The following is a 16,274-nucleotide window of genomic DNA, read 5'->3' on the forward strand; positions in this document are numbered from 1 at the left end:
GGTGTTTTGCAGTTCTCTGTATCAATAGATTTGGTCTTGACTGGATGTTCCTGTTGATCTTCTGGGGGAAGGACCTGTTCCACTGATTCTCAGGTGGATTTGTCCCAGGCACAATTGCACCGCCCTTCCCAGGGCTAGGATAAGTAATCTGTTCCAGATTGCTCTATGGATTACAATACATGGCTTTGGTTCCCCGAATGCTTTCTCTGCCACCTTAGAGGATGAGAGTGAAAATGGTAGCCTCCCATTCTCCAACACTGGATCTGAAAGCCTGGGGCCCCCCTCCTCAGTACACCCTCGAGGAAAAGCAGTTCGTCATGCCTGTCTCCCTGGTCTCTGTCCGCACTCCATGCTGACCTAGCCTGTAACTGAGCATTTCTGTCTCAGGCATATGAGCCTATTTTGAGTCACCAAACCCTGCAGACTCCTGTGGCTCACACCTGTGCCATTCCTATTGGGCAAGGAAGGGTCTCATGATGGTTCTGCCACTTGCTGGGCCCCTGCTTGGGAGCAGTCACCCAACCATTCTGGGGTTCATGGTCCATGGTAACCTCAAGCTGAGAGCCCACTCCTGGGCTCGCTGATTGCAGCCTGAAACTCATGCCTGGAAACTCTGCCACACTCAGGCACCTCTTGTCTTCCTGTGATCCTGAGACCACACTGTCCCATCTAAGATTCCACCCCACCCACCTGAGAACCTTTCTGGCCAGGTCTTCCCTCACTGGAGCAGACCCCTAAATGTTCTGATTTTACACTCCACTGCTATATCACTTTCTGGTGCTGACTACTGAAGTCGTCTCCCTCTCCCTGTGATCTCTCTTCCTATATACCACCTGGGATTCACTACTTTGCACCGCCTACCTTGCAGAAAGTGGTTGCTTTTCTATTTGTAGAGTTGCAGCTATTCTTTTCTTAGATCTCTGGTTGAGTTTACAGATGTCCAGAATGATTTGATAGTTATCTAGATGAATTCCTGGGACTAGACAAAACTAAGGTCTTCTACTCTTCTGCCATCTTGGACTCTTCTTTTCTTAAAGGGATTTTTCATGATTCTTTATTGGATATAATCAGATGTTTTTTCATTTCATTCATTAGTTGAGACAATTATATGGTTTTCTCCTTTATTAATGTGATAAATTGACCAAATTTTGAATGTTTAAACAGTCGTACATTTCTGATATAGACACAATTTGGTCATATGTATCACTGGATTTGGCCTGCAGTATTTTCAGTGGAGTTTTTGCATCTCTGTTCATGGAGAGATTGGCCTGTAATTTTCCTTTGATATGATGTCTTTGTCAGGTATTGATATCAAGGTTCGCAAGACTCATAAAATGAATTGGGAAGAGGTCCATCTTTTTCTATTTTCTGGACAACTTTGTAAGATTGGTGTTATTTCTTCCTTAAGTGTTGACTCTCATCTGTACCTGAAATTATTCAATGTTTTTAGTAGCTATTGGACTGTTAAAAGTCTTCTAGCCTTTTTGCATTTGCCTTGGAATTTGCACATATCAAATTTATTGCCATAAAGTTCTTCTATGATACTTCTTTTATTATCTTTTTAATATCCATAGAATCTAGAGTGATATCCTCTTCACATCTGAATGGATATTTGTGGCCTTTTTTTTGATGAGTCTTTTCAGGAAGTTGTTTATAGGTCTTTTCAAAGCCTAGATTTCAGGCATTGTTAATCCTCTCAAATGTAAACTTTTTTCTACTAATTTTTATTCTTTATTACTTACTTTTCTCTATTTTTCTTTATTTGGATGCATTTAGTTTTTCTGACTAATTAAGATAGATGTTTAGATCTTTGATTTCCAGCCCTTTTTTCTGATATTTTAGAAAGCGTTTTAAGACTTTAAATTTTCTGCAGTCATACCTTTTTCTGCATCCAATTCATTTTGATATATCTTTTTCATTATTTATTTCATTATTATTTGGTTGTCAATTATGTTGTGAATTCTTCTCTTACTCGTGAGTTATTTGGTGGTTTATTGCTAAATTTCCAAAATTTGGGGGATTTTCTTATTTTTTTTTAATTTTATAGCTTAATTCTACTGTGGTTAAAAAATATACTCTATTATATTATTTCACTTTTTGGAAATTTGTTGAGACTTGATATATGGCTCAGTATATGGTCAGTTTATGTTCTATGAACACTTGAAAAGGATGTGCATTTTACCATTATATGGTATAGAATTCTACACATGTAAATAATGTTCATTGTGTTCGTATAAACAATTGCATTATTCAAATTTTCTTTATTTTCATTGACTTTTCTTGGTTTTGTATATCAGATACTGAAGTATGTCAGAATCTTCCACTTCCAAGACCACTTCCATGATTGTGATCTTTATTTCTCCTTTTACATTTGTCAATTTTTAATTTATCTCTGGGGGCTAAAATTTTAAGTCCATGTTTATTTAAAATTGTTATGGTCTCCTCGTGGATTGACTTTTTGAAATGCTCCTGTTTATCTCTCATATACTTTTTACTTTAAAGTTTACTTTTTAAATCTGATCTCAGTATAAGTATACCACCTCTTCTTTGATTAGTATATCTGTGGTAAATTATATCCATCCTTTCACTTTTGTTCCTTATGTATCTTTATTCTTAATGTATATCATTTATAAGCATACAGTTACATGTTTTATTTTTATCCAATCTGATCATATTTGCCTTTATCTAATTAGCATAATTGGTCTATTTACATTTAATTTATTACTGATATATTTTCACTTAATATATTACTGACATATTTGTGTTTAACTATGTAATTTTACTATCGTTTTAAAATGTATTTGTTATACCTGTTCTGAGTTACTTCTCTGCTTTCCTCTCATTTTCATATTAAATGTATTCTCTCTTTCCTATCTTATTTCACATTCTTGAATGGTTCTTTTATTGATTACTGATTTTTTAACAGGTTTTTTTTTCAATATTTTCTGGCTTTTCAAATTGTTCCACTAAGAACAAAAAATTGTTCTTAGTGGAACAATTTGAAACAACAAGCTAGTGTTTTCTTGCTAACGTAGGATTGAACTTAATTTTAGTGTACATTTTAAATTTAAAAAAAACAAAAAAAAACGTCTAATTTAAAACAACTCCCAGATTCATGAGATTTAGAGATCACCAGCATGTTAATGTTTGCTACTAGAGTAACTAAAAACCTATAGAACTTTAAATAAAGCTGCTGCTGCTTTTTTTGTACATATGTTTACTTCTTATATTGTGTTTTGAAAATAATTACAAATTCAGTATCTTGTCCCTGGGACTTTAAAAATTTAATTTTCATTTGCTCAGTCACTAAACATTTCACAAGTAATTTTAGTATTAGTGCCCAGAAAAAGCATTAACTAACTGCCAGTCAGAGCTCAGACACATGCAAAGTATATGCTCTGCTCTGTGTAGTTGTTGGGCAATAACACAGCCTACAACTTGTATAAAGATTTTATCATTTGAAAAAGCTTAGGAGCTTCTTAGCTGGCTTGTTTGTATATATGATAAGTAGTACAAGTTATTGTTACGTATTGTTAGGGTTTTAACTTTGAAAGAAAATCATCTCACTATATTTCAAAGGTAATGTAATTTAATTGATGACTACAACACAAGTTTGTGGTTTTTTGTTTGTTTCAAGTTTTTATTTAGTTTCCATTTAGTTAACATATAGTGCAGTATTTTCAGGAGTAGAATTTAGTGATTCATCACTTATATACAACACCCGGCACTCATCACAACGAGTGCTCTCCTTAATACCCATCACCCATCTAGCCCATCCCCCACCCACCTCCTTTAATCAACTGTTCTCTCTTGTTAAAAGACCCTCTCTTTTTCTAATCCCCTTCCCTTATGCTCATCTGTTTTGTTTTGTAAATTCCACATATGAGTAAAATCGTATGGTATTTATCTTTCTCTGACTGACTACTTAGCATAATACAGCTCCATCCATGTTGTTGCACATGACAAGATTTCATTCTTTTGATGGCTGAGTAATATTCTATTGTGTATATACACCACCTATTCTTTAATCCATCCATCTGTTGATGGACATTTGGGCTCTCTCTATAATTTGGCTATCGCTGATAATGCTGCTATAAACATCTAGTTGCATGTGCCCCTTCGAATCAGTATTTTTATATTCTTTGGGTAAACACCTACTTGGGTAATTACCCAGTGTAATTGCTGGGTCCTAGTGTGGTTCTATTTTTAACTTTTTGAGGAACATCCACACTGTTTCCAGAGTAGCTGCACCAGTTTGCATTCCCACCAACAGTGCAGGAGAGTCCCCCTTCTCCAATACCTCACCAACATCTGTTGTTTCCTGGCTTGTTAATTTTAGCCATTTTGACTGGTGTGAAGTGGTATATCATTGTGGTTTTGATTTGTATTACCAAGTTTTTTTTTTTTAATCTGTATCATTTGGGGATCCCTGGGTGGCACAGCGGTTTGGCGCCTGCCTTTGGCCCAGGGCGCGATCCTGGAGACCCGGGATCGAATCCCACATCGGGCTCCCGGTGCATGGAGCCTGCTTCTCCCTCTGCCTGTGTCTCTGCCTCTCTCTCTTTCTCTCTGTGTGACTATCATAAATAAATAAAAATTTAAAAAAATTTAAAAAAATAAAAAAATGAATCTGTATCATTTGCAGTTCTTACATGGATGAATAAAGCAGAATTCTTATCGAGTAGACAAAATAAAATGCAAACATTATTTGGATTTGGATGCTAAAGCTAAATGAGACTCATTTATAAATCCACTTCCAAATATTTTTGTTCATTAGTATAGCCTCATTGTTCTCACTGGCTAACTTTATAATCAATATTATAAATTTGAACCTCTAAAATTTGTACTGCTCAGATGTTGCTTTTCTGTTTTACGTATTGTCTTGGTTTTTGTAAGATTTAATTGGAAAAAAATTTTTACTAAATAAAATTAAAGTCATTAATCTAAGCCAAAGAACACATACATTTAGATAAAGCTTGCCTAAGTTGTACACATTGTATCCACACTTGGTTTTTATCCAGCCTGTCTTGATGTTTATCAAAACTCATTTCATTCGAGATTGCTTGTAGGCTGTGACTGTGGGTGGGACCATCAGCCTCTACTATTTTATAAATAGAACACATTGTCCCTTCTTAATGGGACACGTGTTTGCACACTGAATTACCTTGGAATAAGGTAAGGAAGGATTTTAATTCTCATACTTTAAGGTTTCCTCTGCCTTTGTTTGTTAATGTTTGGGCAGTGTGGGGTTCAGAAACATAAGAGTGAAGTAAAATAAAAAGATGTTTTATAATATACAGGTTTACTCCATGTTTCTTAGTTGTATTTTATTTGAGGTATTTCAGAGGTATAGTTATTCTTTTGTTTGTTTTCCAAATTTTATAGACTGTGTTTGAGTTTCATGTCTTTGAATTCTCATTAATTCTGTGGCTAATCAAACTCCCAAGATATCATTTGCTTAAAGTTAAGTATTTATAAGTTAAATATAGTTAATAACTTTGGATTCTTTTCTGGTATAAGTATTCAGTTTAGCCAGTGTCTCCTCTGATGGTGCTCTACTGTCATGCAGTATAGAACAACTAAATCTAATATTGTTTCCAACATTTTACAAATGACATCATAAGACCTTTATCAATACACTATGTCTTGTGACAGTTTAAGAGATTACAGTGACATTTATTGGTGAATTAAAAATCAGTCCTGAAGAAGATGATACTTTTATTTTAGTCCATTTATTTTGAATGAAGAGGAGTTCCCCACTTTTGAGTGAGAATTTTTTTATTTTCTAAGTAGTTTTATTTAAGAGAGTTTTAGGCTTTTGATCACACATGGAGATTGAAATATGTTTGTTTCTTCTTCATTTCTAAATCCAATAAAATAAAGGTAAAAATAATAAAGGCATAAGTGAAGAAAATGAAAGAGGTAACATAATATCTGACTAGAGAAGTGAGATTTCAGAAATGTTAGATCGTAGGTGGGTTAATTATAGCCATTTAGCAGAGCTGGGCAGTTTTGATGGAATGTAATAGTGATCAGAAGATTGATTTATAATTTATCTAATCATTCCCCTTAATGTTGAGTCATATATATCATTCTTGGTGGCTGCATAGTGGATTATCATAATTTACATAACCAGTCTCCCATAAGTGACCATTGAAGTTCTTCAGCTCTTCAGTGTTGTAAACAGCATTCCATGCATTTATTCTTTGAAAAATATTTTAGATTTCCTTTTTAGAATTGTTTCCCCAAAATTGCTGAGTCAAAGTTCATGCCTTACAGATGTTGCCCCATTGTGCTAGATTGCCTCCCAAAGGGGATTCGCACTATTACCATCAGTGTGGAATCTCTGATTTCACTACATCTTAGCTGCTACCATTAGGTTTACCTTAAGGTGGGTATCAATCAAGGGAGGAATGGGTGGTGCTTGTAGTGGACTTGGCTGTTGTGCTGTGAGTGTGGCATGACTTGAAAAACAAGTGTACAGATTACTAGGTGAAGTTGAACTGGCTACCTCTACCACTGTTGACTTATGATAATGACAGGTGCTACAAGTTTAGAGGAAAAGGAGATTTCCTTTAGAGATGTTCAGGGAAGACCTCAAGTAGGAAGTAGAATTTGAGCCACATCTAAGTTGAGAAAGATTTGAGGAGAAATGATTTGTATAGACAATGAAGGATAGGTCAGTCTAGATCCATTCAGGAGACAGAAATCACTCAGTAACTTAAATAATAAACATAAGGAATTATTAGACTGTGGAAGAAAAAAAAACTCTCAAGTTACTAAATAAAATTCTAAAGATACTCTAGGGCTGAGGGGAAGTATCCAAGAAAAAACAAACTGTGAGTGTGGGTTTAGATCTTGTTGTAGAAGGTGTGGCTGCAGGTGTGTGGTAGAGAAACTGGATGGTTGCCTGGGTCAAAGCTGGTCAACGGTCACTATGTCAGCAGGTAAACCAAAACTGGTGGGACGTGTGCAGAGTGAGTCAGGGCTGGTGCAGATGTGAGGTCTGGCATGTGTGGTGTCTGTGTTGGAAGGTCCTCAGTAAAAAGCTCTGGGATTCAGGTGAGTTGAGGCTGGTTGGCAGGTTCAGAGAAAGTTGGGGCACTGCTCTGGGTACTGCTAGAATGGAATATTGGAGAAGCATCCCTCTTAAGCAACTCAGAGCTCTATTGGGCAGGGAAGCTCCAGGCTACTGTATGGGACAAAGGTCAGATGGCTGGTTCTTTAGTGTGCCTGTGGGCTGAGGAGAGGGTGCAGGGAGCAGCCACCTGGTCTGAGGTACATACCTTTGCTATCTAGGACTCCTGATATATTGTTGCTGTTGCTGCCAGAATAGAGAGCTAGAAAAAGAAGAAACACATAGCAGCCAGCCCAGTGCTGGAGAAAGCTGTACCCTATAGGCACCTAGCACTGGAGTGGGGTATTTTTTCAATCTTGGCACCTTTGACTTTTTGAGCTAGTTAATTCTTTGTTGCAAATGCTATCCTAGGAACCATAGAATGTTAGGCAACATCCCTGGCCAATCTAATCTTGACTCACACTCCTGTGTAGTCTTTCACTTCACTAGAAGACATGTGCACATTTTTTCCTTCCTTTTGTGGTTTGTTTTAATTTTGTGTGATCCAGAATAGTTGACTAGTCCTACATCTCCTGTATTTGTGTGTATTGATTGAAATTTGCCTTTTTAAAAATTCTTGAATATTGCCTTTTGCTCAAATTTTTACATTTTTAGCAACTCACTATATTGTTTTTCTCCTCTTATTTAGAAATGGACTCAGAAATCAAGGAAGAAGTTCCTGTGCATGAGGAATTCATTTTATGTTGTGGAGTTGAAACCCAGGTTCTAAAATGTGGGCCCTGGACTAACCTTTTCAATGAGCCAAGAGCCAACAGGCCTAAGCTGCTTATTTTTGTTATTACAGGTAAGTTGAAAACTCTGGTTGAGGAGTCTTTCTACGGATACTTATAATAACTTTTGCAGATTTTTAGGAGAAATTGATAAATATGAAAAACTTTGTGAAAGAAAATAAAATCACTCAAGCCATTGATAACAACCACCTTTAGTCCTTTAGTGGCTGGGCTTTTTGTTTTTCTTCTATGCATTTTGATTATGTATATTTCATTGTCTAATATATATATATTAAGTTATAATTGGAAGTATACTATACATATAGTTTTGTGATCCACTTTTTTAATTTTCTTAATATTTAGAATGATTAGAACTATCAAGTTTTTGACAGTTTTTTTAAGTTTTTTCTGTATCATTCCAAGATGATTATAAGTTACTGTGTTTATTTGTCCTGAGATTCGACAACTGAGTCGTTTGTGACTTTTGCTAGATCACTATCAAAAGAGTGTTAGAGGTGGATGCTTGATTGTAGGTATTCAAAGTTCTGAAATTGTGAGTTAGAATATGTGTATATTACATTATGTGTATATATATAGTATGTATATATATATATATATACTATATATATATGAGAGAACACACACACACACACACAAACATATATCAGCCTTAAAGATTAAAAGCGAAACTGTAAATATGTATCATATCATGTATAGCTAAGCCAATGGGGTATTATGGCTGCATTTCTTTTGTTTTTTTTTCTAAGATGTTATTTATTTATTTAAGAGAGAGAAACAGAGATAGTGAGAGAGCACGATCAGGGAAGAGAGGGAGAAGCAGGCTCCCCCCTGAGCAGAGAGCCCAATGGGGGCTTGATCTCAGGATCCTGGGATCATGACCTGAGCCGAAGGCAGATGCTTAACCGACTGAGCCACCCAGGTGCCCCACATTTCTTTTCTTGTACATTTTTTTCTTATTTGTTCTCCCTGGGTTAATGATTGTCTTATTTGCTTAGTTTTCTATTTTTAAATCACTTATTTATCTTAAATCCTCCTACTGTGTTTGAGTAATCAATCAGATTTTGGTTTTTTTCTTTCTTTGGAGATATCCTTCGCAGAACTCTGTTCTTTGGCTCCAGTTTGAACTGACTGCTTTGTGGGTGTGCTGCACAGGCCATCCTGGAGATTCTTTTCATTTTCCTCCTGAGTTAGATTCCATTTTCTGGATCCTATATTTTCTTATTTCTTGGTTTATTGCTTAAGCACATCTTCTAGTAACTTCCTAAGAAGAGGTGCATGGGAAGTAATCTTTTAAAGATCTATCATGTCAGAAAATGTCTTAAACTTCTAGGTTGGAGATCATTTTTCCAGACAATTTGGAGGACATTTTAGCTGTTTTCTAGGGGTCAAGACTGCTTTTGAGAATTCTCAGTATCATTCTGATTTTTTCATCTTTTGGGTTTGAAGCTCCCCTGCACGGAAAAATATTTTAGATCTTTCCTTTGTTCTACAATTCTGAAATTTTACAGCAAAAGCACCTTGGTATAGATGTTTTTTCATATGCTATCAGCTTCAGTGGACACTTTTAAACCAGAAACTCATATACTTCAATTCTAAAAGCTCTGTTTTTTCTTTTATTATAGTCTCCTTGTCTCATGGGAGCATTATCATTTCCTTTGGCTTCTTGCATTGTTAGAATTTTTACTGTTTGTTTGCATTTTTCTTAAAAAAAAAACAAAACAAAACCCTTTTTTAAGAAAGAGGATGACATAGACAGCTAATTGGAATCTTTGTCTTCAGTGATGAGGCTTTTCCCAGGTTTGCCTAGAGTGACCAACCATCATAGTCATAGATGAGATTTTCTAGGACACATGATTTTCGATTTTCGGTACTAAAACCACAACAGTCCTAGGCAAAACAGGATGGCTAGTCACCCTAGGAATCGTCACGCTAGGGTAATTGGGTAGGGACCCAGCATTTCACTGGAGAATTTCCAGCTTTCAGTATCTACAGCTATTTCTTGAGTCATTCAGTTTTCCCAGGAAGGAGTCTTCCCGTATCTAGTTTGAGGAATAGAAGCCTCTTTGCTAATGTTCAGGGCTGAACAAGGGAAAGAATGTTGGGAGTCTCAGTGTTTAGTAACACTTAACCCCTTCTCAGTATAGTGCTTCTGTTCTCAACTGACATAAGATTCCTGATCTAAAACCTCCCTTCCGGGATGCCTGGGTGGCTCAGCGGTTGAGCATTGCCCCTGCCTGGGGTCCAGGATCAAGTCCCACATTGGGCTCCCTGTGGGGAGCCTGCTTCCCCCATGCCTAAGTCTCTGCCTCTCTCTTTAAGTATCTCTCATGAATAAATAAAAATCTTTAAAAAATAAAATAAAATCTCCCTTCCATTTAACCTCTTCTGGAAATAAAACTTCGAGTCTCCTGCCATGATGTAAGAGTCTTTTTGGAAAACAGTCGGTTGGCATCTATTATAATTAAAAATACATATACTTTGCCAGCAGTGAGGAAAGTTTGCAATTATAGGCATGACATGTGCTATTTGGTGGAGCAGAAATGTGAGACCATGGCAGAGTATAGGATTAAGAAACTAAGGAGATATGTTGTCTTAGACTGGAGATGGGATAACCATCTGACACTAGCAGGAAGGAGGTGAAGTTACTGAAATGGAGAAGTATGAAGGCATGTTAGAGGGAGTGAAGTAGTCCTGTCTCCTGAGCTCTGTCTTCTCTGCTAATTAAGAGTTGAGGTGATCTGTTGAGAATAAGTATGGCAGAGAGTAGATAAAGGCCCCAAGGAAAGTGGCCAGTGTTGAAAATAGCAGATATTGGGAATCCCTGGGTGGCTCAGCAGTTTAGTGCCTGGCTTCAGCCCAGGGCGTGATCCTGGAGTCCCACATCAGCTCCCCCTGCAGGGAGCCTGCTTCTCCCTCTGCCTGTGTCTCTGCCTCTCTCTCTCTCTCTCTCTCTCTCTCTCTCTCTGTGTGTGTGTGTGTGTGTGTGTCATGAATAAATAAATAAAATTTTAAAAGAAAAAAAAGAAAATAGCAGATATGCAGGGTGATAACCAAAAGTAAGTAAACAGATTTTGAGCAGCAGTGTGATGGAATAGCAGGTGTATTGGGAGTGAGGTCTGAAAGAGTAGAAGGCTCATCAGAGTGAGAATGGTTTGAATGTTAACCATTTCTGGGTAATGAAAAAAATCTAAGACTGTGGTTCTTAAAGTTGGGGTCAAGACCAGGAGTATCATCTGAGAACTTGTGAGACATGCAGGTTCTTGGGCTGCATCCTAGACCTTCTGAACCAGAAACTCTGGAGGTGGCATGTGTTTTAACAAGCCCTCCAGAGGATTGTGATGTGCACACCATTCAACTAGGGTGTAGCTCGTTGTGTAAGTTAATGAAGATCTTTGAATTTGATCAAGGTAATGGATTATGGGACAAAGGTGTTGGCTCAGTGACCCTACCAGATTTTGAAATCTCCTGACCTGGAATGGCAAGTGAAACCATCATTTAAGGATCGAGGCTTTCAGGGAATGTGTGAGGATAATTAAAAAGCTGATAGATGGAAGTGGAGGAGAAGAGGTTGTTACAATAAAATGGATGAGTAGGTGGAGCTGATTGCTCTAATGTGCTTCCCCATTCAGAGGTGCTTGTTTGCTCACTTATTTACACTCAGCACTGGGAGTCCTGTGTTGCAGAAGTCTTACTCTCCTTGGGGCATAAGAGGTGTTAGAGAAGAGTGCCAGCTCTGCTGCTCAGGCTCGAAAAGAAAAAGTCTGTCATGGGGAGAGCCAGGTGCAACATACAATGAAGAGGTAGATAGAGGGAGCATTCAGTGAAGACCTGGTGGGGAAAGAGAAGCTGAAACCATTTGTTGTTTTACGGTGTCATTGTTTTATAGTGCTTTGACACTTTCAGATGATATTTAGCTTCTTAGTGTTCTTTTATGTTTGCCCTTCTCTTCTATTACTGCCCTTGGCCCTTTTTCTTGGAATTCATGGGAGCTGTAGGCTGGTGCTGCTCGTTAGTTTGTGGAATTCAGATATTTTGTATTTGGGTGGAGCCTATTTATACTGTGGGGAAAAGTAGGATGACAGAATTTCAAGGATTGTTAAGCCACTAAAGACATCATGTTTACTCTGTCTCTGACAGACTGATACATTTCTTTTGATATTATTTTACTTTTGCAGCTAGCAAAATTTATCACTTTTAAATTGGTAATGATAATGAGTGATTTATTAGAATCCAGGATTGAAGGACTTTTATTTTCTCTTTTACAGTGAAACTTTTTTAAAGTTTTTGTTAAGTAACAATATCCTTGGACTTTCTTTAAATAGAGAAATGAGCAAAGGAAGCCAATTTAAGAACTCACTGTGGAGCATATTGAGTCATTATAACTCTCAAATGGTCCTCTGGGTATAATAGAGTCATGTAATTATGTCTTGTATGGAGTTTAGTGATTGGAAATGGAACAGACAAGGCTCTAAAGGCAAGCCCAGAGTTCTGTCCACCTGACAGCCTTCTGTATAGATGCTATGCCACCTGAACTTTCTATGTGGCAGTTTTTGTTCCCTACAAGATTAACTAGAAGGCATAAGTCTACAATTGCAATGTTGAAGAGCTATTTATTGGGGTCTAGAAATTGTTACTGAAGCCTCTGTTATATGTTGCTCAAGATTTGACTATATGTTTGATCAAGCATGTGTTTTTAACACATTTTAATATCCTTTGATAAAGTGTTTTACTGGCATTTTTGTACTGGAAGGTTTTCAAAAATCCCTACACCTAAAAATACAAAAATACATAACATGAATGTATGTGTGTGTATCTGATTCTTGTTGCATAAACAAGACCCTTTCAATTTTTTGTGGTTTCCTAACCGAGAAGTCAACTTCATGGTTCATAAAGTGTAATAACATAAGCCATACTATTTAAGTGGCAAAGTATGCAATGACATTTAAACGGTTTGCATTACATTTTCCACTTCTATCTCAGTTGTAAGTTGGATCTTTGTGTTACTTACCAGCTATTGTATATTCTTCTGTTCCTTCAGGAGCCAAGCTCTTCATCGCTGAGGGCTGTGCACCTGTTCTTCTCCTGTCCTGGTCTCCTCTTTCCTCACATTTTTACATGGTTGATTTTTCACCTTTCAGATCTTAGCTAAATGCCACCTCCCCAAACATTTTTCTCAGACTACTTTAATCTCTTCCCTTCTCTATCACACTATCCTATTTATTTCCCTCGTGGAAGTTATCACACTCTTGAGTTATTTATTTATTTAGTTATTTGTATATATTTTCCCACTAGAATATGACTTACAAAAAGACCTTTACCTGACACAATGACTTCCATATAGTAAGTAGTCAATAAATAATTGATAACTAGAAGAATATTCAAAAGAAGCTATAGCACTGACTAGAATGAAATGAACATGAAGTAGTTAACATTATCATTTACTTAGTGATGAGAAATTGGTGAACAAGAAAGCATCAAGGGATTTGCTTAAGATCTCATAGTCATTAAGGGAAAGAACTCAGAACCCAGAAATAGGAAGAAAAAATTGTTTTATAGCAGTTCACTAGCTAGTACTCTTCAGTTTCATATCATAACTCATCATAATTATTGCATCTGAGTCATATAGTTGTTATCTGAATTTTCCTGAAATGAGTTTTAACATGCTTTACACCTTAAAATTACAGAACGTCACGTCTAATTTATTCGATAAAAAATATGTAAAAAAAAAAAAATATATGTAATAATAGTTAACATTTATTCAGCACTTATTATGTGCCAAGTATTGTACAAGTGATTACCCATGCCTTACCCCTAATGATAATGCCAGCTACTTTGTGAGCCTTTTGTAAGATTAACTGAAACAGGATATGCAGAAGAGCCTAAGCCAGGTAATGTATGCTTTTTTTAAATCCAGTATTACTCTTTTCTTTTGTGTATTCTTCCAGCCATCAAATATTTTTTGAGCACTTTTCATCTTTGTGATCTTGGGCAAGCTATTTAACCTCCTTGTGCCTCAGTTTCCTCGTCCATACAATGGAACTAAGAATAGTACTACCTCATGGCAGGACTGAATGAGCTAATACGTGTAAAGCACTTAAATGCTGCCTGGCATGTAATAAGGTACAGCACTTTAAAATGTGGGCTAAGGGCACCTGGGTGGCTCAGTTGGTTGAGCATCCAACTTGTGATTTCGGCTCAGGTCATGATCTCAGGATCATGAGATCGAGCCCTGCTTCAGGCTCCGCACTGATTGGAGAGTCAACTGAAGACTCTTTCTCCCTTTCCTTCTGCCCCTCCCCTGCTTGCTCTTGCTCTCTCTCTCTCTTGAATGAATGAATGAATGAATAAATAAAATTTTTTAAGAAATAAAATGAGAACTATTAGTATTTTCTAGCCATATAAAAAACACTGTAAAACTTTGCTGAGAGCCATAAAACATTTGAATATGAGACATGACCCATTCCTAGAAGATTATGCTCAGTAATGTGTAAAAAAATCAAATCTTTCTAAATTAATGTATAAATGAGATGAAATTTCCGTTGGAATTCCAGTAAGATTTTTAAAGATGAAAGCTGTTGAAAATAATTCTAAAGGATGTGAGGCCAGCCTAGAAAATTTAGGGGGAAAAATTAAGAAAAGGGATTTGCCCTGCCAGTTAGTGAAACATTTAGAAACAAACAAACAAAACCAAGGTGGTAATCAAGACAGTATGGTGCTGGCAGAAGAGAAAAGGAAAAAAATAGATGGAATTATTTGGAATCAGAATTAGCAAGCTAATGTAAGAATTCAGTGTTAAATTCAAAAGACGTTTCAAATCAATGCAGAAAGAATGGATTATATAATAAATGGTCTTGGGAAGCTTGGCTAATCAGTTGGAAAGAAGTTGGATTGCTACTTTGTACTGTATACTCAAAAATATTCCAAACTTATGGAAGATTCAGATATAAAACATGAAACCGTGTTCTCCACAACCACCACAGAGGTTATAGCTCCAGTACTGTATACCTCTCTTCCTTCTCAAGCTGCCCAGTGACCAGGCAGCTGACTGGAGAGCAGGTTACTGCATTTGAGGAATTTCTTTGCTATGTAACAAAGATGACAGTAGCACAGTTACAGAAAGGAATTTGGAACTTGGGTCAGTAGGATAGAATGCAACAGAAGCAAAATAGCACTATGAGTGATAAGGCCACTTATTACCATCATGGCTACACGTGACAAGTCTGACTAGCTACATTTATGCAGCACTTGTGTATTGAGCAGTATTTAAGTACTTTACACATACTAATTCATTTAGTTCTCACACGAGGTGGTGCAATTATTTTATCCTCATCTTGTGGACGAGGAAGCTAAGGCCCAGAGAAATTAAATGATTTTCCAAAGATCATACACCTGGTAAGTGGCAAAGCCCACATTCTACCTCACACAGTTGGCTCTAGAATCTGTGCCCTTAACCACTTTGCTACATTGCCTATCCAGGAGCCTGAAAGATACAGATAATGAAGAAATCTGTGTCATTTGACAAGGGTGGCAGAGGTTATATATCAGTTCAGAAAAACCATGTTATGTAATTGCAAAGAGGAGAAAACCTAATAGCATGAAGAGATAATAAATTGATTGGAAAATTGATATTGATGGAAATGGACCAGTATATGTGAAAACATTATACAGATGATGATTGCAAGGTGAAAACCCCATTTCACTGTGTTTTCCCCCTGAAGATGTATTGGATTGACTCTTTTCCTAAAAGGTCATTATTCATTCCATTTCTCTGTAGCAAAACCATGTCAAAAATACCTTCTAGACATACACAAGAAAAATCTATGTGTATTAGATAATCTATGTGTATTAGATCTATGTGGTCTTTTTCCCAAAAGCTCAAACTATACATCTGCTTACAATATAAGTACTTGTGATAAATGACAAGGAAACCTCAGTAGACTCCTTAAAGTACTGTTTGTGAATGATTCTTACACTGATTTGTTTTCATGCAGCTTGCTAACTGAGCACAATAAAATCTCGAAGGGCTTTAGAGGCAGGATTAATGACTTTAGACTATAAGAATGATAATGGGAAGCCACTGAAAGGTGTTTAAATTGGATAGTGCTGGGATCCCTGGGTGGCACAGCGGTTTGGCGACTGCCTTTGGCCCAGGGCGTGATCCTGGAGACCCGGGATCAAATCCCACATCAGGCTCCCGGTGCATGGAGCCTGCTTCTCCCTCTGCCTGTGTCTCTGCCTCTCTCTCTCTCTCTCTGTGACTATCATAAATAAATAAAAATTTAAAAAATAAATAAATAAATAAATAAATTGGATAGTGCTATGGTTTGATTTGAAGTTTGAAGGTATCTCTCAGGGTACCCTGAAGAATGGGTCCCAGGGGACAAGAGTAGATAGAAGGCTCATGA

The 16,274-nt window shown here is 36.9% G+C and overlaps 1 protein-coding gene across 7 annotated transcripts in view; it reads left to right on the forward strand.

The window, feature by feature from the left end:
- Positions 1-16,274, forward strand: part of LDAH (lipid droplet associated hydrolase) — a 105,291-nt gene that overhangs the window by 13,614 nt on the left and 75,403 nt on the right. For 4 of the 7 annotated variants that reach the window (XM_077843999.1, XM_077844000.1, XM_077844001.1 and 1 more), the window contains one exon: positions 7,767-7,922. In XM_077843999.1, coding sequence (XP_077700125.1) covers positions 7,769-7,922 — 154 coding nt within the window. In that variant the 5' untranslated portion in view covers positions 7,767-7,768. Of the gene's footprint in view, positions 1-5,154; positions 5,176-6,972; positions 7,063-7,766; positions 7,923-16,274 lie in introns of those variants that run through there. The other 3 variants (XM_077844003.1, XR_013349649.1, XM_077843998.1) reach the window with 3 other exon arrangements.

The sequence above is a fragment of the Canis aureus genome, chromosome 12, assembly GCF_053574225.1.
Source record: "Canis aureus isolate CA01 chromosome 12, VMU_Caureus_v.1.0, whole genome shotgun sequence".
Taxonomy (NCBI): domain Eukaryota; kingdom Metazoa; phylum Chordata; class Mammalia; order Carnivora; family Canidae; genus Canis; species Canis aureus.